We start from the raw sequence: 22,609 nt of genomic DNA on the forward strand, positions 1-22,609 counted from the left end.
ATCTCTGGAGAGACCTGAAAATACCTGTGCAGCGACGCTCCCCATCCATCCTGACAGAACTTGAGAGGATCTGCAGAGAAGAATAGGAGAAACTCCCCAAATACAGGTGTGCAAAGCTTGTAGCGTCATACCCAAGAAGACTCAATGCTATAATCGCTGACAAAGGTGCTTCAACAAAGTACTGAGTAAAGGGTCTGAATACTTATGTAAATGTAATATTTCCAAACCTTTCTAAACCTGTTTATGCTTTGTCATTATGGGGTATTGTGTGTAGATGAGGGGGAAAAATAATTTAATCCAATCTGATTCACGCAGTCTCCTCTGAACAGATGTTGATGTGTCTACTTAAACTCTGTGAAGCATTTATTTGGGCTGCATTTTCTGAGGCTGGTAACTCTATTGAATTTGTCCTCTGCAGTAGTGGTAACTCTGGGTCTTCCTTTCCTGTGGCGGTCCAAATACGAAAAACCTTGTTGTAGGTGTGTCCAAACTTGACCGGTACTGTGTGTGTGTGTATGTGTGTGTGTGTGTGTGTGTGTGTGTGTGTGTGTGTGTGTGTGTGTGTGTGTGTGTGTGCATATTGCTGCAGCTTCATCCAGGGTGTACGTGTGCTGTAGGTGGCTGTGGAGCAGATGCTCCTTGGTCTGAATGTGTTTCTTGTGCTCGGCGGTGTGGAGGTGACTGGGTATCAGGACACACTCCTCCTGCTGCTCGCTACATAGCGCAGACATTTTCCATTCTGTCAGAGCGAGCACACTGGCTTCTTCCAAACTCAGCGCCACTTCATTAAATGACTTCAGACTCTTGGCAGAGGCAGTGGGAAAAGTCTATGTTAACTGTGTGTGAGATCCACTGGGCGGCCAACAAAGGCCATAGTTGTTCCCCTGCACTGGGTGCTGCTGAGGGGGGATTTCTGGGACTAGAGCGGGGTAACCCTGGGCCTTGCACCACAGGCGACTCTGCATCCCCACACGCAGGACCGGGGTAGTCTGACCCGTCCTATCTCGCCGGAAGCATGGTCAGAGATGTGACTTAGTAAAGTGCAACACCTGGTCCAGCTATGTATTGGAAGGGGGGTGAGCTAATGTCACCCTGCAGGGTCCAGCAGGTTTGTTCATGTGTTTACAGAAGGTTGGTATGTTGTGCAGCAGGCAATGGCTGTGTTGAGAATCTTGCAGATGAATTGCACCATTTACTCAGCTCATTTAGACGATTAGGTCATTAAAAAGAGGTCTGCAGAAAACATGCTGTAGGTACAGAATAGGCCGCACGGGTAAGTCAGCATCAGCTGCTCTAAACGTGTTTCTATAGCAAATTCATATGCATCTGCAACTATGTTGTTTTCCCTTCGATAAAAGACTTTATAAATATTTTAAATTAGTGCATTATTATCAGTGTATTAATTCCAGTCTGGATCACAAATTACATGAATGCCCATTATTAACCAGCTCAGCCCATACTTGTAAGTGTATTAGCATGCTGATGTAAGCAGTGTACACTTGGTGATGATAGATCTATGAGCCTTACACACCTGAAACTAGGTCCCATTGCAAAATGTAAAGAAAGTTAGTAATTCTTATTCTTCGAGGGCTAGACTAAGCTACCTCAACAAACCCTAGTTATACAATGGTAACCTTTTATTGCAAAGTCGACATCAAGGGCAATTACATTTTATTTTTCAATGCAGAAAAGCAACTGTGGTGTCATGATTTACTGCTTGTTTTGGAGAGGTACTGTAAAAGTGAAATGAGGAGTGTTGCGGTGCAAGGCGGTCAAGGCAGCCAGTCCGCAGACAGGCCGGGGGCAGCAGTGAGAGATAGAGCTCTCCTGGGTCAGGAATCCATCATATTCCACAGGTTCCCAGTCTGCCCTGTGGTTCCCACACCCCTCCTCTTCCCCCCGGTACCTGGCATCTCACACTGAGCAGGCACTCTCTGAACATAAACACACACACACACACACACACACACACACAGCAGAATGGAAACATTGGCGTTAAGAAGAGATGCAGCCTCTCCTAATGCACTACACAGCTCAGCGTCACAGCCCAAGTGTTGAGAGAAGGGGTGAAAAAAGAAAAACGAGAGAGACACAGAAATGTTGGACAGAGAGAGGTGTTCATTTCCCCTCTAGCAGCCGTCATGTTGTGTGAGTTTTTGAAGGCTCCATGTGACAGCTGTCCTGTGCCGTGACCTTTCCCCAATCGAGTCGATTTATTTGTTCTAATTAACCTAGGTTGGACCCAAATTCCTTCACTAATTATGCTATTCATCTTCCTGTGTCAAGGCAAAAAGGCAAGGCGACTTATCCACAGGAAGGTTTCTGGTCCCCTCAATGCAGGAAGGTGAGGGGTATCTCAGTGAGGGTTAACATAGAGAGCACACACACACACAGAGAGAGAGAGAGAGAGAGAGAGACACACGCACACAGAGGGCCAGAGTGTGGGATTATGGAGGAGAAATAATCTGAGTTCCTTGCCCTCTTTTTCCAGGCTGGCGGAGGAGACCTTTCAATGAGCTGGTTCAGCCCAGACGAGCTCCAGCCAGCTCCAGCGTCTGTTTATGTAGACATTGTGGACTAATTTCAAGCCCTGAGCCATGCATTATATTGCCGGGATTTTTTTCACAGGGAATGTGTACATCACCGAGCTACAGACCTGAGCTCCACACGCTGGGGTTGTTTCGGCCTGGAAGACAAGCGGGCAGAGAACCAACCAAACTCCCTCCCTGGAGTCGCACAGGGGGGTTAAGAGCAAATAATGAAGAATAACACAACAACAAGAGCACAGTTCTTCTCACAGTATAGTTTTCGCACTAAAAGCTGAAAGTCAAAAGCAGTAGCCATACTAGGCTATATATCATATCCTTCGCATGAAACGTTAAGAGGTGAATGGAACTCTGTGCTGAGTGCTGACCATCTCTCCCCTTTATCAGCATTGGCTACCCACCCAGCCACCACAGGATCAGTCCTCCCACATTCCCAGGGAATCCACATCTACCCTATCCATAGAACAAACTCTATATTGGTTTTCCTTCTGGTGTAACCTTCCAGACGGGGTTCAGCCGTCAGGTCAACGGAACTTTAGTAGGCCACATATAGGTTCAACTTCAAAGGAGGTCAACAAGCGTAGAACAACTGAGTCCTTAATTGTGGCTTATCTTCTCCCTTGACGACTACACTGACACATCCCACCACATCACAACACACGCCACATGGTCCTTGAGGCACATTATCCAAATTATTTCAATATGTTGCATGGGAGAAAATAATGAAGCCGTGGCAAACGACTGACTCACAATCTTTACTCATTAAGGGTCAAATGGTGCTCGCCACACTTCTTCGGAATTTGAAAACACAAAGTAGAAAGAGGGTAGAATTGATATTAAAGTCACATAAATTGCTGCATCAGTGCCTAAAGAGATTATACTTTACTCAGTGATAAGTAAACGTGCTTGAGGTTCATATCTTTTCACAGCCATCAATTTATTTAGACTGCATTATGTTGTGTATTGGTAGAACTTTGCTGCCACCCAGTGGTAATGAGTATGCATGTTTGAAAGAGAACTGAATATAATTTGAGTGATGTTCTATCCTTTCAAGAAGGCTAACAAACAGCTGAGGAAAGACAGGTGCAAACATACAATGACACGGTCTGCTGTGTAACATACATTACCAATAATAATCACTTTCACATGGACATTAAACACCATTAATTACCTTACATAAAGATATACATGTAACTGCCAAAATAATGGAAACACTTGAGTAAATGAGGGACACAAAGTGTATTGAAAGCAGGTGCTTCCACACAGGTGTGACTCCTAAGTTAATTAAGCAATTAACCTCTACGGGATCGGTGCCCCCCCCCCCCAAAAAAAAAATATATATATGTTTTTTTCTTTGTATTATCTTTTACCAGATCTAATGTGTTATAATCTCCTACTTTATTTCACATTTCCACAAACTTCAAAATGTTTCCTTTCAAATGGTGTCAAGAATATGCATATTCTTGCTTCAGGTCCTGAGTTACAGGCAGTTAGATTTGGGGTTGTCATTCTAGCCGAAAATTGAAAAAAAGAGTCTGATCCTTATTAACATCCCATCATGCTTAGGTTCATGTATAAAAATGCTGGGCAGGCCATTATTTTGGTTACTGTTGCTATGCTCCCATAGGATGACAATGATCCTTTGCACAGGGCACAAGTGGTCACTGAATGGTTTGATGAGAATGAAAACGATGTAAACCAAATACCATGGCCATCTCAGGTCACCAGATCTCAACCCAATTGAACACTTAAGGAAGATTCTGGAGTGGTGTTTGAGACAGCGTTTTCCACCACCATTGACAAAACACCAAATTATTGCATTTTTCATAGTAGAGTTCCACACTTGTAGAATCTATGCCAAGGTGCATTGAAGCTGTTATGGCTCGTGGTGGCCCAAAACCTTATTCAGTAGTTGTGTGGTCAGTAGTTGTGGTCAGTAGTTGTGTGGTTGTGATCAGTAGTTGTGGTAGTAATGGTCAGTAGGTTTGGTAAGTAGGTGTGTGGTTCAGTAGTTGTGATCAGTAGTTGTATGGTTGTGGTTAGTAGTGGTTAGTAGCTGTGGCAAGTAGTTTTGTGGTTGTGGACATTAGTTTTTGTCAGTAGTTGTGTGGTTCTGGTCAGTAGGTTTGTGGTTCAGTAATTGTGATCAGTAGTTGTGTGATTGTGGTTATAGTAGTGGTCAGTATTTTTGTAGTTGTGGTCAGTAGTTGTGTTCATTAGTTGTGTGGTTCAGTAGTTGTGTGGTTGTGGTCAGTAGTTGTGGTCAGTAGTTGTGGTCATTAGTTGTGTGGTTCAGCAGTTGTGTAGTTCAGTAGTTGTGTTGTGTTATTATGTGGTTGTGGTCAGTAGTTGTGTGGTTTTGGTCAGTAGTTGTGGTCACTCTTTTAACCCTCATCATAATTTTTGCCTACACTGCCACATGTGCTCCTCTGCATCTGTGAGTATCCATAACAACGGCTCCATTTGGGCTGCTCAATGATGAGACACTTAGCTAACTTTTTGTCAATCTAAATTCTGAGAAACAGCTGTAAACTTTTATTGGTAGAAGATATCTGTTCCAATTTTTTTGGGGAAAAGCAGAGAAATAGAGGAAGGTTTCATACGCTCTAACGTTCTGTCTAACTTGCTGGGGAAGTGGTACAAATGTCCATTGTTTATTAAAAAAAAGTTACAGAAAATGTTGTTGATGCAGTTATTAAAACAGCTGTAATTTTGTATCAGAATGAGATTTTTTTTCAAATTAAAGATTTGAATAGCAGAGAAGCTTAAACTTGGTCAAAGCAGCTGATTTGTGTCAAAAGTTACATTGTTGCATTTACAGTGAATGGAATGTCGGAAGTGATGCTATCACAATGGGGCATTTATAATCTTGAGGAAATGCCATGAAAGTGAATGAAGATGGATTTCAAAAATGACAAAGTTTAATATTTTAAAAAGTAAAAAGATATGAAAAAGTTGTATTTGAGCACATTATTCCAGACCGTTTATGACTTTTCTAGCTTAAATGGTGAAGGAGGAGTAGAGTTACAAATAATAATAACACTATTTAGAATGGGACGTATGACAAAGATTTAGAATGTGAAGTTTGCTTCGCAAGTCCCATTAATAATCATATTGAATTAAATGCCATCTGGGCTATGTTTTAGCACTGCTTCAACACACAAGATAAATACTAAATAGACAGTTGAAGGCATTGGTCAAAATATCAGCTAAGCAAACAAAATAAACAAGACTACCATTACAAGTTTACAAAATGATCAGCAGAGGATGGTTCTGAGTTTTGATAGAATCACCAAAGACTATCTCTGAGTAAACCACAACCATCTGAAAATTGACATGACAATAGAGGTTAGGGGAATTGGCTGGGCTTACACCACATACATAAATGTATGGGAATTCTATATATATAGAATTATATATAGAATTCATATCATACATACATACATACATACATACATTTGAAGTCGGAAGTTTACATACACCTTATTTTTTCGTTTTTTCACAATTCCTGACATTTAATCCAAGTAAAGATTGCCTGTCTTAGGTCAGTTAGGATCACGACTTTATTTTTAGAATGTGAAATGTCAGAATAATAGTACAGATAATGATATATTTCAGCTTGTATTTCTTTCATCACCAAACTTGTGGAGGTCTACAATTATTTTACAATTATTTTTTCTGAGGTCTTGGCTGATTTCTTTTGATTTTCCCATGATGTCAAGCAAAGAGGCCCTGAGTTTGAAGGTAGACCTTGAAATACATCCACAGGCACACCTCCAATTGACTCAAATTATGTCAATCAGCCTATCAGAAGCTTCTAAAGCCATGACATCATTTTCTGGAATTTTCCAAGCTGTTTAAAGGCCCAGTCAACTAACATCAACTAATGACATTAATTTGGGGACAGGTCGAAAAGCATTAAACATGTATGGCAATTTAGCTAGTTAGCTTGCACTTGCTAGCTAATTTGTCCTATTTAGCTAGCTTGCTGTTGCTAGCTAATTTGTCCTGGGATATAAACATTGAGTTGTTATTTTACCTGAACTGCACAAGGTCCTCTACTCCGACAAATTAATCTACACATAAAACGGCTAACCGAATCGTTTCTAGTCATCTCTCCTCCTTCCAGGCTTTTTCATCGTTGAACTTATATGGTGATCGGCATCTAAACTTTCATAGTATTACCACGACTACCGGCAAAACAGTTTGTCTTTCAATCACCCACGTGGGTATAACCAATGAGGAGATGGCACGTGGGTACCTGCTTCTATAAACCAATGAGGAAAAGAGAGAGGCAGGACTTTCAGCACGATCCGTGTCTGAATTAGAAAGGAGTTCTATTTTAGCCCTTGGCAACGCAGACGCTCATTGGCGCACGCGAGCAGTGTGGGTGCAATAATTGAATAACATGAATTTCTAAATGTATTTTGCGACGCTCGCGCTCGCACACGCGACGTGTCCAGTCTGGTCAGCATGTTAGTGTATGTAAACTTCTGATCCACTGGAATTGTAATACAGTGAGTTATAAGTGAAATAATCTGTCTGTAAACAATTGTTGGAAAAATCACTTGTGTCATGCACACAGTAGATGTCCTAACCAACTTGCCAAAACTATAGTTTGTTAACAAGAAATTTGTGGAGTGGTTGAAAAACGAGTTTTAATGACTCCAACCTAAGTGCATATAAACTTCCGACTTCAACTGTGTATATATATATATATATATATACACACAGTTGAAGTTGTATATATATATACACACACACACACACACACACACACACACACACACACACAACCGGTCAGGAAAGGAAGACCCAGAGTTACCACTACTGCAGAGGATAAGTTCATTAGAGTTACCAGCCTCAGAAAATGCAGCCCAAATAAATGCTTCACAGAGTTCAAGTAGACACATCTCAACATCTGTTCAGAGGAGACTGCGTGAATCAGATTGGATTAAAATATTTCCCCCCTCATCTACACACAATACCCCATAATGACAAAGCAAAAACAGGTTTAGAAAGGTTTGCAAAAATATATAGGGGAATTCTCAGCACTACCACATACGCATCAGTAGCATTTACAAGAAAGAGAAAAAAAACAATGAGCCACTCCTTAAAACAGCTGTGATGACTGCCACACACACACACAAAAACATTTACTGATCCCTTCACAACCTACTGTACCCTGTCAAAAAGCTTTCTGGCTTATTGCTCTGAACAAATTAAAAGATTAGTATTTTACCATAGGCTTTACGTTACAAATTATAACTTGAAGTTGTCAGAAGTTCAACATGTATAAAAAAAATTAAAAGACACTTTCATTTCCGTGTCACTGCGGTGACATCTCTTTGTTTGGATTTGAGATGCGACAGGAAATGGTGACGTCAATCTGTTTCTACTAAAGCGGTTTGATATCTGAAGAACAGGGCAATTACACAATAACACACAATTCACTTCAAAATGTATACTCATTTACTTGAAGAACAGTGCAGATTCGAAGTTTGGTAACAGAATGACGGTTTGTGCTGTCATTCTGTTACCAAACTTCGAATCTGCACTGTTCTTCAAGTAAATTTGCTTTTGAAAAGTTTTAAATTGGTAAAAGTAGTCTTTGGTTTTGCAATCATTGGTTTTTGTTTGACATACATTTTAAATGGAAAATCTGAGTCTCAGCATCATTCTGTTACCATGGAATTGCCCCACATTGACTTATGAAAGCGAAAAAAATTGTAATTTCCTTCTTGAAAAAAAATAAATAAATCCAGATAATGCCATTTCTGTTTGCATCACACTGCAAAGTTGTGATTTCACACAAAGAAAAACAATTCCTGTGCATGATCATTTTTGGGTTCGAGCTTGAGCTGCTGAACAAGTAAAACAAAGGCATTCGAAGGGAAATTATTTTGGTGAATGTAATATAGAAAAATATATTCTCCACATAGCGTTGTATGAGATCTTCAGTTTCTTGGCAATTTCTGGCATTGAATAGCCGTCATTTCTCAGAACAAGAATAGACTGACAAATTTCAGAAGAAAGTTATTTGTTTCTGGCAATTTTGAGCCGGTAATCGAACCAACAAATGCTGATGCTCCAGACACTCAACTAGTCTAAAGAAGACCAGTTTTATTGCTTCTTTAGTCAGGACAACAGTTTTCAGCTGTGCTAACATAATTGCAAAATGGTTTTCTAATGATCAATTAGCCTTTTAAAATGATAAACTTGGATTAGCTAACACAACGTGCCATTGGAACACAGGAGTGACGGTTGCTGATAAATGTGCCTCTGTACGCCTATGTAGATATTCCATTAAAAAATATGCCGTTTCCAGCTACAATAGTCATTTACAACATTAACAATGTCTACACTGTATTTCTGATCAATTTGATGTTATTTTAATGGACAAATAAAATGTGCTTTTCTTTCAAAAACAAGGACATTTCTAAGTGACCCCAAACTTTTGAACGGTAGTGTATATATATTCCAGACTGACATTGCTTGTTCAGATATTCTTTTTATTATTTTGGGGATTTGTGTGTATTGTTTTGTATTGTTAGTGTATTCTCATCGACGGGGCTGTAGTGGAGCAGGTTGAGAGCTTCAAGTTCCTTGGTGTCCACATCACCAACAAACTATTATTGTCCAAACACACCAAGACAGTTGTGAAAAGGGCCAGGCAGGGACACGTCATGTCCCCAGCTCCGCTGGTCCTCAGTATACTGCACTGCTAGAAACATAAGTATATCACTGCATCTGCGAATACATCTGCAAAATATGTGTACGCGTCCATTAAAATTGGAAACCATCTACTGTATATACTAGAATCTCAGACATACCTCTCACTGTATTCTGGCTCTAATATATAGTTGAAGTCGGAAGTTTATATGCACTTAGGTTGGAGTCATTAAAACTCGTTTTTCAACCACTCCACAAATTTCTTGTTAACAAACTATAGTTTTGTCAAGTCGGTTAGGACATCTACTTTGTGCATGACACAAGTAATTTTTCCAACAATTGTTTACAGACAGATTATTTCACTGTATCACAATTCCAGTGGGTCAGAAGTTTACATACACTAAGTTGACTGTGCCTTTAAACAGCTTGTAAAATTCCAGAAAATTATGCCATGGCTTTAGAAGCTTTGGATAGGCTAATTGACATCATTTGAGTCAATTGGAGTCAAACATATATCTACAATAAAGAAACTGTACAAAACATTCTTTAGCCTCCCCTGTGCTTACTACCAGTTGAGTAAAGGAACACAAAACATTGACTCAAAGGGAAGCATCAAATGGTAAATATTGTTATGTCACTCAAAAATAAATAAATATGGATTATTATAGAAACTGCTTAACGTACTGTTTGGCCCATCAGACTATAGAATTATCTACATTTTCTAGGAAAAGCATTCCTCATGAAGCTGGTTGAGAGAATGCCAAGAGTGTGCAAAGCTGTCATCAAGGCAAAGGGTGGCTACTTTGAAGAATCTCAAATATAAAATATATTTTGATTTGTTTAACATTTTTTTGGTTACTACATGATTCCATGTGTTATAGTTTTGATTTCTTCACTATTATTCTACATTGTAGAAAATAGTACAAATAAGTCTTCTGCAAGGTAGACACTACTATATAACTATAAATAACTAGGCCTACACACAGACCTCTCCCTCCCTGCCAGAAGACAAAGTGTTCCAATCCTGAGCCCTTCTGACAGGAAGCTTTAGCCCTCCCCCCGAATCCCCCGTCCTTCACTAGAAGTGGCGTACCGAATATGTACAGTGCCTACAGACGTCACGTTGTACATTGAAGGCTGTGCCCACATCCTTTGTTCTAGCCCCAGACCTAAGATGGCTTCTACATCTCCCCACTGGTGTCTGCAGCAGAGCAATGACAGGAAGAAAAATTACCTACTAGAGCTTTTCTGTTCTGAACTAATAACTTGAAGTAGAAAATCACACCAAGTTTTCCTTTGTTATTTTACGTCTTTGAACTGTGGAATTGTTGTACAAATCTCTCCTCTGGGACCCCCACCTGTTCCATGTGTTTTGACTATTCCACATCTAGCACGCCTGATTCAACTTATCAGTTGTAGTTTCTAACTGGCCAATGTTCTACATAGTTTGCGCACAAAACTTGGTAATTATCTACAATGACCATAATCCATTGCGCGGTAACTTGTCCGTTCTGTGTTTTTTTTAAGCCTGCTATGTAAGAGAGAAGAATGCTTGATCAAGAGGGAATACATACATATAGCAGTTTCTTCACGAGGTATCTCTACCTGAAAATACATGATCTAAGTGAGTGATAGTTGGTATTCAGCAGTCATAAAAGTATGCCTTATTTACTTTGAAAAACTACTAAAATAGTGATTTTGTCAGACAGCATAATAAAGTAATCAAATAAAACAAATGTAATATACACATCAACTGAAATATTTTCTTAAAGTAATGTGAATAACTGATAGTTAATAAATGATAAGCAGTCATGGGCAGTCACTACCATAATGGGCCTTTTATTAATTGTTTTATTCTGTCGTTACAACATTCAACATTCAACATAGTGCATTTAAAATGTTGAAAAAAATAATTGAAATTCATGATTCTTTTTTAATAATCGAACCAAAACCGAAGCACTACTAATAGCCTCCCTATTTTTCCTTCCTTCCATTTGTTAACTATTAATTCCATCAATAAATATATTAGGGAAATAGACACATCCAAGTAGGCTAAGTCACTAGTCCAGTCAGCCTCCATTCAAGCATGAGTAAGACTCAGATGTTCAAGTCCATCTTTTTATTTATTTAAGAAAGTAAATTGTTATTTATAATGAAGGTAGTTGGTTAACTGCCTTGTTCAGGAGCAGAACCACAGCTCAGGGATTCGATCCACCAAGCTTTCGACCAACTGGCCCAACGCTTTAATGGTAAAGTAACTTTTATATTGTTACAAAAAGCGCCGTGGCTGATGAGCAGCAATGGACTTGTGTGAGCCACAGCTGTAGCTGACACCTACTGTACAGCCACACATTTGACAATCGTAACAAAGTAGCGAGATGCAGAATCTTGCGTAGCCTCTTCGCTCCAGCAGCGGGAGAACTACAGATTTGCGCAACAATGGGCTGGCGTTTATCACGACAGTTTTGTGGTTGGTTGTTATTGAAGAACAATTACAGCTGAAACTTAGCTTTGGGACACAACATCGAGAGTCTGTGCTCCCGATGTTGTATCCCAAAGCTACTGAAATCATGTTTTTTGTGTTACAATAGTGGAAAAGGGGAAATTAATTGTGTAATTTAGGCTGTTCACGGAATTTGTTAACTCTCACCGGATGTCTGCCAAAAATTGTACTTGCGCTCGAGCTCAATCCATCAACAGCCTAACGTTATTACTATCAGCCTAAAATTGATGTAGAAAGATATATATTTTGTAGAAAAATATTTTGTGACAAAATATACCGTAGTTTTCCTTTAGTCTTACCTTAGTGAAGTCTTCAAGTCCTGCGTTTTTTCCAACGATAAATCTCTGTAATGATAAAAGAAATTGTTTTTCACACAACGTGCAAGACTTGTTTACAATGTTTCTGCCAGATCTCCGATTGGTCCCAGTAATATAAAGGCAACGCCCCAAACCCGTCACTGTCGGATAATTACTATAGCCTAAACTGTTTTATCAAAATTACACTAGGTGGTGGTCTTTACCAGAAATTGAAGAACAGTATAGTGGGATACCATTAATGGTTTATAAATATAGCCTAAATCCACTTACAAATAGTTGTGCATCCCAATATTGCAACCTCACTCCCCCTATCTGAGATATCTACTGCAGCCCTTACACATCCCTGGGTCGCTCATCTTTTCAGTTCGCTGCAGCTAGCGACTGGAACGAGCTGCAACAAACACTCAAACTGGACAGTTTTATCTCAATCTCTTCATTCAAAGACGCAATCATGCACACTCTTACTGACAGTTGTGGCTGCTTTGCGTGATGTACTGTAGTCTTTACCTTCTTGCCCCTTGTGCTGTTGTCTGTGCCCAATAACGTTTGTACCCTGTTTTTTGTGCTCCTATGTGCTCCTGCTATGTTGTTGTCTTAGGTCTCGCTTGTCGTAATGTGTATTTTGTCCTATATTTTTAATAATGTATTTTTATTTTTAAACCCAGACACCGTCTCGCAGGAGGCGTAATTGTAGGTAAGAATTTGTTCTTAAATTACTTGCCTAGTTAAATAAAGGTTAAAGAAATAAAACATAATAAAAGAATGCTAATATAACGACCTGCTTCATATGTACATTAGTTGTAGCCTGCCATAGGCGTATCTTTAAAGCAATCTGCAATAGTGTTGACTAATTTGGGGCGGCAGGTAGCCTAGTGGTTAGAGCGTTGGACTGGTAACCGAAAGGTTGCAAAATCGAATCCCCGAACTGACAAGGTTTAAGATCTGTCATTCTGCCCCTGAACAAGGCAGTTAACCCACTTTTCCTAGGCCGTCATTGAAATTAGGAATTTGTTCTTAACTGACTTGCCTAGTAAAATATATGTATGTGCAAATATATTAGCTGTTGCTCAATGGTTATTTCAATTTAAAAATTAACCCCATGGGCTGTCCTATTTTACCCTCATCGTAACCTAGAATACGATTGTTTTTACAAACAATGTAAAACATTGTATATTGTAACTTCAAAGTGAAAAGCCATGGATGGTCATTCATTGCACCCCTGAACCCCTCTATTACATTTCTCTAGCCCCATCCTCAGCAAATCAAGTGGTGGGGCTGCCATTTGGCAGAACATTTTATTAAAGAGATTCTCTGGTACTTTTGAATACTTTTTAGCCAGTAGTTCAGAAAGTAGCGCTCCTGAGACAAAAGGTCCCTGAAAATTGGTATTACATCACATAATTTACATGACCAAATGTATGTGGACACTTGCTTGTCAAACATCTCATTCCAAAATCATGGACATTGATATGGAGTTGTTTCCCCTTTGCTGCTATAACAGCCTCCACTCTTCTGGGAAGGCTTTCCACTAGATGTTGGAACATTGCTGCAAGGATATGCTTCCATTCAGCATTAGTGAGGTCGGGCACTGCTGTTAGGCTATTAGGCCAGGCTCACAGTCGGTGTTCCAGTTCATCCCAAAGGTGTTCGATGGGGTAGAGGTCAGGGCTCTGTGTACGCCAGTCAAGTTCTTCCATACCGATCTCGACAAACCATGAAAAACAGCCCCAAACCATTATTCCTCCCCCACCAAACTTTACAGTTGGCACTATGCATTTGGCCAGGTAGTGTTCTCCAGGCATCTGCTAAACCCAGATTCGTCCGTCAGACTGACAAATGGTGTTATTCTCTATGCAGAGTCACTTTAATAACTCTACCTACATGTACATATTACCTCAATTATATCAACTAACTGGTGCACTCGCACATTGAATCTGTACCGGTACATTTTTTTTTTACATTTTAGTCATTTAGCAGATGCTCTTATCCAGAGCGACTTACAGTAGAGTGCATACATTTTATTACATTTTTTTTTTTACCTTTCATTACATTTTACATACTGAGACAAGGATATCCCTACCGGCCAAACCCTCCCTAACCCGGACGACGCTATGCCAATTGTGCGTCGCCCCACGGACCTCCCGGTTGCGGCCGGCTGCGACAGAGCCTGGGCGCGAACCCAGCCCAGCCTTGGCGCGAACCCAGAGACTTTGGTGGCGCAGCTAGCACAGCGATGCAGTGCCCTAGACCACTGCGCCACCCGGGAGGCCGGTACCCCTGTATATAGCCTCGTTATTGTTATTTTACTGCTGCTATTGAATTATTTATTACTTTTATTTCGTATTCTTATTTTTTTTAAGGGATTTTAAAAAACGTGTTTGTTTTTTTACTGTATTGTCAAACTGACAGATGGTGAAGAGTGATTCATCACTCCAGAGAATGCATTTCCACTACTCCAGAGTCCAATGGCGGCAAGCTTTACACCACTCCAGCCGATGTTTGTCACTGCACATGGTGATCTAAAACTTGTGTGCGGCTGCTCTGCCATGGAAACCTATTTCATGAAGCTCAAGACAAACAGTTATTGTGCTGACACTGCTTCCAGAGGCAGTTTGGAACTTGATAGTGAGTGTTGCAACCGAGGGCAGACAAAACAAAATTACGTGCTACGCGCTTCAGCACTCGGTGGTTCCATTCTGTGAGCTTGTGTGGCCAACGATTTCGTGGTTGAGCCATTGTTGCTCCTAGACGTTTCCACTTCACAATAACAGCACTTACAGTTGACTGGGGCAGCTCTAGAAGGGCAGAAATTTGACGAACTGACTTGTTGGAAAGGTGGCGTCCTATGGCGGTGCCAAGTTGAAAGTCACTGAGCTCTTCAGTAAGGCCATTCTACTGCTAATGTTTGTCTATGGAGAGTACATGGCTGTGTGCTCGATTTTATACACCTGTCAGCAATGGGTGTGGCTGAAATAGCCGAATCCACTAATTTGAATAGGTGTCCACATGTAACAGTATAACTTTATGGCGTCCTCTCGCCCCAACACAGGTGCGAACCAGGGACCCTCTGCACACATCAACAACAGTCACCCACGAAGCGTCGTTACCCATCGCTCCACAAAAGCCACGGCCCTTGCAGAGCAAGGGGAAACACTACTTCTAGGTTTCAGAGCAAGTGACGTACCTGATTGAAACGCTATTAGCGCGTACCCGCTAACTAGCTAGCCATTTCACATCTGTTACACACATACTTTTGTATATATAGTGAATCTTGTCATGGCCCACATACCATCCTGTTGCTGAGGTGATCTCCAGACTGAATAGATCTGAATAGGTCTACCATGTCATTAAAGGTATACTCAGCGAAATGATGTTGCTGCAAGCAACAAGCAGCACCACAGATATTGGTTGTGTTACCCTGCTCAGACGTTGCGTGCATCAACCAATGATTGCGTGCCACATCATAAACTGTGTAATCGACTGACAGGCTGCTATAGCATATTATGTGGTTTGCTGATACGTTAAATACCTATCCAGGCTTTGTAAGATCTGGCAGGAGTCAGAAACGCCTGGGCATAGGAACGCGCCCATTCAGATGAGCGAGATACAAGACTTCGCCCTCACACAGTCACACACAGTATCTGTACATTTGTATGGGTTCGCTTCACCCTGTTAAAGGATGGTAGCCAGGGGACCAAAACAGTTGAGCCTCGCGTTTAAATGCTCTTAGTTGTTACCGAAATTGACCCATTATGCTGTTTACTTCCTGCATCTATGTCATATCGCTGAGTCTACCTTTAATCTACCTTTAATTTTGGCACACCTGGGTCCAATAGCTCTGGCATGTTACACTATGAAGCAAACAAAATGATTTCTTAAAGTTTAGGACAACATATAAAGTGCATGCACGTGTATACATCTTACATTATGGTTTTGCATTCGTAATTTGGTTTTAATAGTGGGAGATGATTGATTGTCATAAACATATGACGTTCTAGACTGAGTGGTCATGTTTTTTTTGTCTCCTGAAACGTTTCCGTAATTTATCGTTTCACATTCGGCTTTTTCCGTGTGTGTTGGACAGAGTCCCCGCCCAACTTTCTGCCTGCGTTGTTTGGGGACACTATGAAGATGGCGGCAGCACCGCTGTACTGTGTCTGCCAGCAGTCTTATGATGTTAGCCGGTTTATGATTGAATGCGACATTTGTAAGGACTGGTTTCATGGCAGGTAAGGAGCCGACATATTCCTTAATGACATGTACGAAAAGGACATAAGTGCGTCAAGTCGTATTGCGATGTCAGTCTGTGGTTCAATCAATTCGAGGTTCAATCAAGACAGCGCAGCGCGAGCACCCAGTGTGAGCGAACTGATCTCGGTGGAGGTCCAACTCGGTTACTCATTCCCTTAACGTTTACCCTAGCCAGTTTCTTGTATGCCTACTAACGACGATTCGGTAGTTGACATCGGAGTAATGAGATTGCTAGCTATTTCATAGTCTTTGGTTAGGAGTTGGACAGTTGGTTTGTCCGCCAATTGTACTTTATTAGCTGTAGATGAAGCTTTGTCAAACTTTCAATCAAGCATAACTACTGTTAGTTGCTCTGTTGTCAGTAACTAGTGCTTGTCGAGTTGGCTTGCCTGCCAGCTAGCCACCCTGAACCTTCACCAGCTGTAGTTATGTTTTATCGTGCCAGGATTCATGGCGCGACGATGTCAGGTTATCCTGATTAACCTTTTTCAGGGAAGGTTGTCTTTCGGGGGGTTGGGGGGGCAATAAACAATAGGCGAAATAATGAGTTTTGCTGTCTACTGTTTGCCAGTACAGGAAGTAGCATGAATTCTAGTGACATTATTTTGCTGTTGGACATCAGTGAGAAATTTAAAGTCGAGGACTGAAATTTAAATGACCCAAATGAACAAATATGTGCACATGGCGAGAGCCACCTAGGGTTAGAAAGAAGAAACACATTTTAAAGGGAAATGCACGTGTTTGACGTCCCTCAAACATCATATTTTTTCTAAATAGGAAAGTTGACATGCTCAAACTCATAGTTTCCAATGGGGCAAGGATAAGACATTGCAATAAATTATTTCAGCCAAACTGCTTGGTTCACACCAATATGAGGCCACTCATCATGCATATCAGAGGTGGTCCACAGTACACCCATATCACTGCGCATTCTGTGATGTTTAGATTTTACAGAAAACAACATAACATTTTGGGCTTATGCAACTATGGAATGTGGTGCCAGAAACTGAGCAAGGAATTCAAGGTGTCTGTCTGCTCCCTAAAAGGGATCAAGGCATGAATGCTGCACTACAACTAGAGTGTGTGTGTGTGTGTACGAACATGTGTTTACTGAAGGCTCTCTCAACAAAGGGATTGTAGTCAGGGGCTTGTCTGTTACGCCCTCTATTCCTCTGTGCCCCCAGGTCCGGATGGCTCCCCAGCATGGTAGATTATGTGGGCCCAGCCGCATCCCTTTTTGGTGGGGTTACCTTGCCTGAGCTTGTGTGTTGTCTCTATTGTTGGGAGCCCTCTTTTCCTCTGTAGTGTTGCCTGCCACCAATAGGATTATTCTGTCTAGCCGGTAGGCTGTGTTATGATCAGGCACTGAGCACACGCCAGTTGGAGCTGCAGGGGGGCGAGTGCTCAGGGGTGTGTTTTTGATATTCATGCAAGACATTAATCTTAAACTCTTACTGATTTGTACCATGCTGTACCCAAGCCTGGATCTTTCTTCAGAGTTTCTCTCTCCTGGAGCATGTTGCTTTCCTACTTCCTTCAGTCAGTGCCATCGAAGATACAGGTATTTAGATGGCTTCCTAGAATTCTGACTCTCAAAAGTGTGTGTGTGTCTGACTGACTGACAAAGACTGATAGCACCGCCATTGGCCTTTAGGCAAGTTCAGTGTAACATTTATCAATGTCCCACCAGGATGAAAACACCAGGGAGAGATGGATGGCCCATGTGATTAAACCCTTAAGTGTTTTAGTATGATTGGTCTGGTGGTTTACTCTATGTAGGCCACTACTATGTCATTATGATTGCTCTGGGATGAGTGATATTATTTTAATGGTGTGTGTGTGTCTGTCCACATGTGCGAGAGGCTGACGTATCATGTAGATGTATTGCTTTACCTCTAATCATCCAGTGTTGCGCAGCCTTTCAACTCCAGTAATTGGTTTTGTGAGTCCATGTTTTACAGTAGCTATTGGAATGGTTTGTCTGTGTTAATCAAGACCATATCAATGGTTATTAAATAGGGAACATAAATCAATCTGAATTAGGCTTATTGTCCATTACATTTTATGAATGAAGCACTGGGAATAGATTGTCACTGGCTGTAGTCAATTTCAGTGTGGGCTTGGATAATACACATTTTAAAAGACTTGATAGCTTCGTGCTTCTACACCTGCATTACTAGCTGTTTGGGGTTTTAGGCTGGGTTTCTGTACAGCACTTCGAGATATTAGCTGATGTACGAAGGGCTATATAAAATAAAAATAAACTTGATTGATAGCCTTCATTCAGTGACAGTCTCATGAGAACTGTATTTTTTTTTCTTCTCTTTAAATGCATTGTAGCCCACTTGGTGTGTGCCTTGGGTTGTTTATGAAAATAGGACATTGAAGAAGCATAACTTGTAAATGACGGGACACACCATCTATGAAATATTTTATACATCCTGCTCAGGTCACATGGTGAGGAATAACACCTGCCATCAATCACATTTAGGCTGTAGTTGGGTCCAGGATTTCTGACCAATGGGCACTGACATAACTCAGGGCCCAATAGGCTAATCATACAAGTGGTTTGTTGTGTGTAGCCTATGTTCTCGACTTGCATCCTGTCACAGGAAGTTGGCCCAGAGAGGCAGGCAGGACAGTGGCCTTGTCAGCATTGGTGTCCAGGGGCCAGGGGGGGCTGCTTCCTCTGGCGTGGGGGCGACACTTCCTACAATAATTATTCTTCCTGGCCCTTAAGTAGTCTCTCTGCTGAGAAAGGCTGCAGCCTGGCACGGTTTGAACAAAGAGCGACACAAACCAGGGATGAGGGGGAAGACTTACTTTATCTTTCCTGTCCTTCTCTTCGCTGCGTTTCCTGCCTCCTGGCTATGTGTTGAGTGAAGTCTTTTGTGAGAGGTTGTTCTCCCAGACTCCTGTCCCGCAGCAAGTCTTTGTTTCTGAATAACGTTAATTAATCAATATGTAACCTATAGGAGGATGCTAAACATCTGGTAATGTTGGTGACTGATGAACTCTGAGTTCATAGCCAGGTGCCCATCTTGACTCCCAGCTCAAATTCAAATAAAATCCATCAAATTGTATTTGTCACATGGGTTGAATACAAAGTGTAGACTTTACCGTGAAATGCAGAGTTAAAAACCTCTTAAGGATTGGACTCATTTCAATTTCCGCCTAAAGACACACCCAACTCTAACTGCATGTATCTCAGGACCCTATGCAAGGATATGCATATTCTTGATACGATTTGAAAGGAAACATCTTGAAGTTTGTGGAGATGTGAAATTAATGTAGGAGAAACACACATTAGATCTGGTAAAATATTTTTTTAAACATGCGTTTTAATTTTGTTGCATCACTTTTGAAATGCAAAAGAAAGGCCATACATTGAGATGTTGTCCACAACAGGGCAACAGTGTGTGCAAAGTTTCAGACTGATACATTCAAGAATGAGAGAGAGCTACATAATATTTAGTATGACGTCTCCCAGGTGTCGCTCACGAGTTTGCCCAAATGTACCCAAGTGGCCGACTTGGTCAATTTTCAAGTACGTAACTATAGAGAACATACATTTTTTTATTACCATAGCATTTGTGTAAGTTTACACACCCATAAAAGGTACTAACCTTCACACCGCTAAATGGCCGCGTGGGTGTGGTTGTGGAGCCAGAAATGGCAGAGGGGTCAGACTGGAGGAACCAGTTCCTACGTTTGAATGAGTGGGGGATGGAGGACTTGAATGTTGTCTCTTTGGAGTTTGCTCCAAAGGTCATCTGACTCCCAGTTGAGGATTTAAAAAAATTCAGTACTCAAGTTTACTATTACTTTATTTAATCTTTATTTTAGCTTGGAGTGAGCTCTGCATCAATACATCACATACAATACCAGTCAAAGGTTTGGACACAGCTACATTCTAGAATAATAAAGACATCAACACTATGAAATAACATATTTGGAATCATATAGTAACCAATGTTTTTTATACAAATCAAATATTTTATATATTTTTTATTTCACCTTTATTTAACTAGGTAGGCTAGTTGAGAACAAGTTCTCATTTGCAACTGCAACCTGGCCAAGATAAAGCAATTCGACACAAAATAAACATACAATAACAGTAGAAAAATCTATATTCAGCATGTGCAAATGAGGTAGGATAAGAGAGGTAAGGCAATAAATAGGCCATGGTGGCAAAGTAATTACAATATAGCAATTAAACACTGGAATGGTAGGATGTGCAGAAGATGAATGTGCAAGTTGAGATACTGGGGTGCAAAGGAGCTAAATAAATACAGTATGGGGATGAGGTAGATTGGATGGGCTATTTACAGATGAGCTATGTACAGGTCTAGCGATCTGTGAGCTGCTCTGATAGCTGGTGCTTAAAGCTAGTGAGGGAGGTAAGAGTCTCCACCTTCAGAGCTTTTGCAGTTCGTTCCAGTCATTGGCAGCAGAGAACTGGAAGAAGAGGTGACCAAAGGAAGAATTGGCTTTGGGGTGACCAGTGAGATATACCTGCTGGAGCGCGTGCTACAGGTGTGTGTGCTGCTATGGTGACCAGTGAGCGGAGAAAGGCGGGGCTTTACCTAGCAGAGTCTTGTAGATGACCTGGAGCCAGTGGGTTTGGCGACGAGTATGAAGCGAGGGCCAGCCAACGAGCATACAGGTCACATTGGTGGGTAGTATATGGGGCTTTGGTGACAAAACAAATGGCACTGTGATAGACTGCATCCAATTTGTTGAGTAGAGTGTTGGAGGCTATTTTGTAAATGACATCGCCAAAGTCGAGGATCGGTAGGATGGTCAGTTTTACGAGCGTATGTTTGGCAGTATGAGTGAAGGATGCTTTGTTGCGAAATAGGAAGCCATTTCTAGATTTAATTTTGGATTGGAGATGTTTAATGTGAGAGTTTACAGTATAACCAGACACCTAGGTATTTGTAGTTGTCCACATTCTAAATCAGAACCGTCCAGAGTAATGATGCTGGGCGGGCAGCGATCGGTTGAAGAGCATGCATTTAGTTTTTTTTGCATTTAAGAGCAGTTGGAGGCCACGGAAGGAGAATTGTATGGCATTGAAGCTCATCTGGAGGTTAGTTAAGTGTCCAACGAAGGGCCAGAGGTATACAGAATGGTGTCTGCGTAGAGGTGGATCAAAGAATCACAAACAGCGAGAGCGACATCATTAATATACAGAGAAGAGCGTCGGCCCGAGAATTTAACCCTGTGGCACCCCCAGAGACTGCCAGAGGTCCGGACAACAGGCCCTCCGATTTGACACACTGAACTCTACCGGAGAAGTAGTTGGTGAACCAAGCGAGGCAATCATTTGAGAAACCAAGGCTGTTGAGTCTGCCAATAACAATGTTGTGCTTGACAGAGTCAAAGCCTTAGCCAGGTCAATGAATACAGCTGCACAGTAATGTCTCTTATCGATGGCGGTTATGATATCGTTTAGGACCTTGTGCGTGGCTGAGGTGCACCCATGACCAGCTCTGAAACCAGATTGCATAGAAGATGTTACGAATCCCTTTGGCCCGGCAGTCTAGGGGGGATGGTAACGAGACCCGTAACATTACTCATGCAAATTAGTGAAAACGTAACAGTGAGAACAAAAAACCAGACAACTAAATTACCATCAAACACTCATGGTTTATTTGGTAAACACATGGTAAAGGGGGGGCAGGAAAAGGGGCTGAGCTGGACCCAAGGAAAGAAACAAATATCCCAAAAATACCCCTAAGTTAGACTAGCCTACTTCAACAACAGATAACTAACCAAAAATACAGTGTGTGGTCCGCCCAGTTCTAACTAGTGTCCTTAGACAAAGTATTCCTACGGGTAGTGTATGCCCATGGGCTACTTGTCTTGGTACTCCCTTTTCCCACCATCAAACAAACAGTCAAACACCATAACAAAAACAATACTCACAGGGTAACAGACAAAGTGACATGTAGTTGCAAAACACAAGAGATCTAGAGCGAGATTGCATGACAGAGAGATTGAGCTCTAGAGAAAACAACTGTCTGGGTTTTTAAACCAAGGGAAAGGGGATGTGATTGGGTAATGGAAACAGGAGGAGGTATGTCTTCTGATTTGATGACTGATTGGGGAATGATGATTGCCACCTGTGAGGGGAGAAGGAGAGAAAATAAATACACACACAGAATACACACACACAGGATACCTGTATCCGTAACAGCGGAGAAGGTACGGTGAGATTCGAAATGGTCAGTAATCTGTTTGTTAACTTGGCTTTCGATGACCGTAGAAAGGCAGGGTAGGATAGATATAGGTCTGTAGCAGTTTGGGTCTAGAGT

The 22,609-nt window shown here is 41.3% G+C and overlaps 2 protein-coding genes across 3 annotated transcripts in view; one reads left to right on the top strand and one right to left on the bottom strand.

Moving 5' to 3' along the window:
• LOC129862404 (G1/S-specific cyclin-D2-like) overlaps nucleotides 1–12,109 on the bottom strand; it is a 335,589-nt gene extending 323,480 nt beyond the window's left edge. Inside the window, exon 1 of the mRNA XM_055934030.1 lies at nucleotides 12,021–12,109. The gene's annotated coding sequence lies outside the window, so the exon portion shown is untranslated. The remainder of the gene's footprint in view (nucleotides 1–12,020) is intronic.
• Nucleotides 12,110–16,142: 4,033 nt separating this feature from the next.
• LOC129862405 (lysine-specific demethylase 7B-like) overlaps nucleotides 16,143–22,609 on the top strand; it is a 63,683-nt gene continuing 57,216 nt past the window's right edge. Inside the window, exon 1 of one of the 2 annotated variants that reach the window (XM_055934034.1) lies at nucleotides 16,143–16,267. In XM_055934034.1, coding sequence (XP_055790009.1) covers nucleotides 16,164–16,267 — 104 coding nt within the window. In that variant the 5' untranslated portion in view covers nucleotides 16,143–16,163. The remainder of the gene's footprint in view (nucleotides 16,268–22,609) is intronic. The other variant, XM_055934033.1, reaches the window with a different exon arrangement.

This window comes from Salvelinus fontinalis, chromosome 9, assembly GCF_029448725.1.
Source record: "Salvelinus fontinalis isolate EN_2023a chromosome 9, ASM2944872v1, whole genome shotgun sequence".
NCBI classification, from domain to species: Eukaryota; Metazoa; Chordata; class Actinopteri; order Salmoniformes; family Salmonidae; genus Salvelinus; species Salvelinus fontinalis.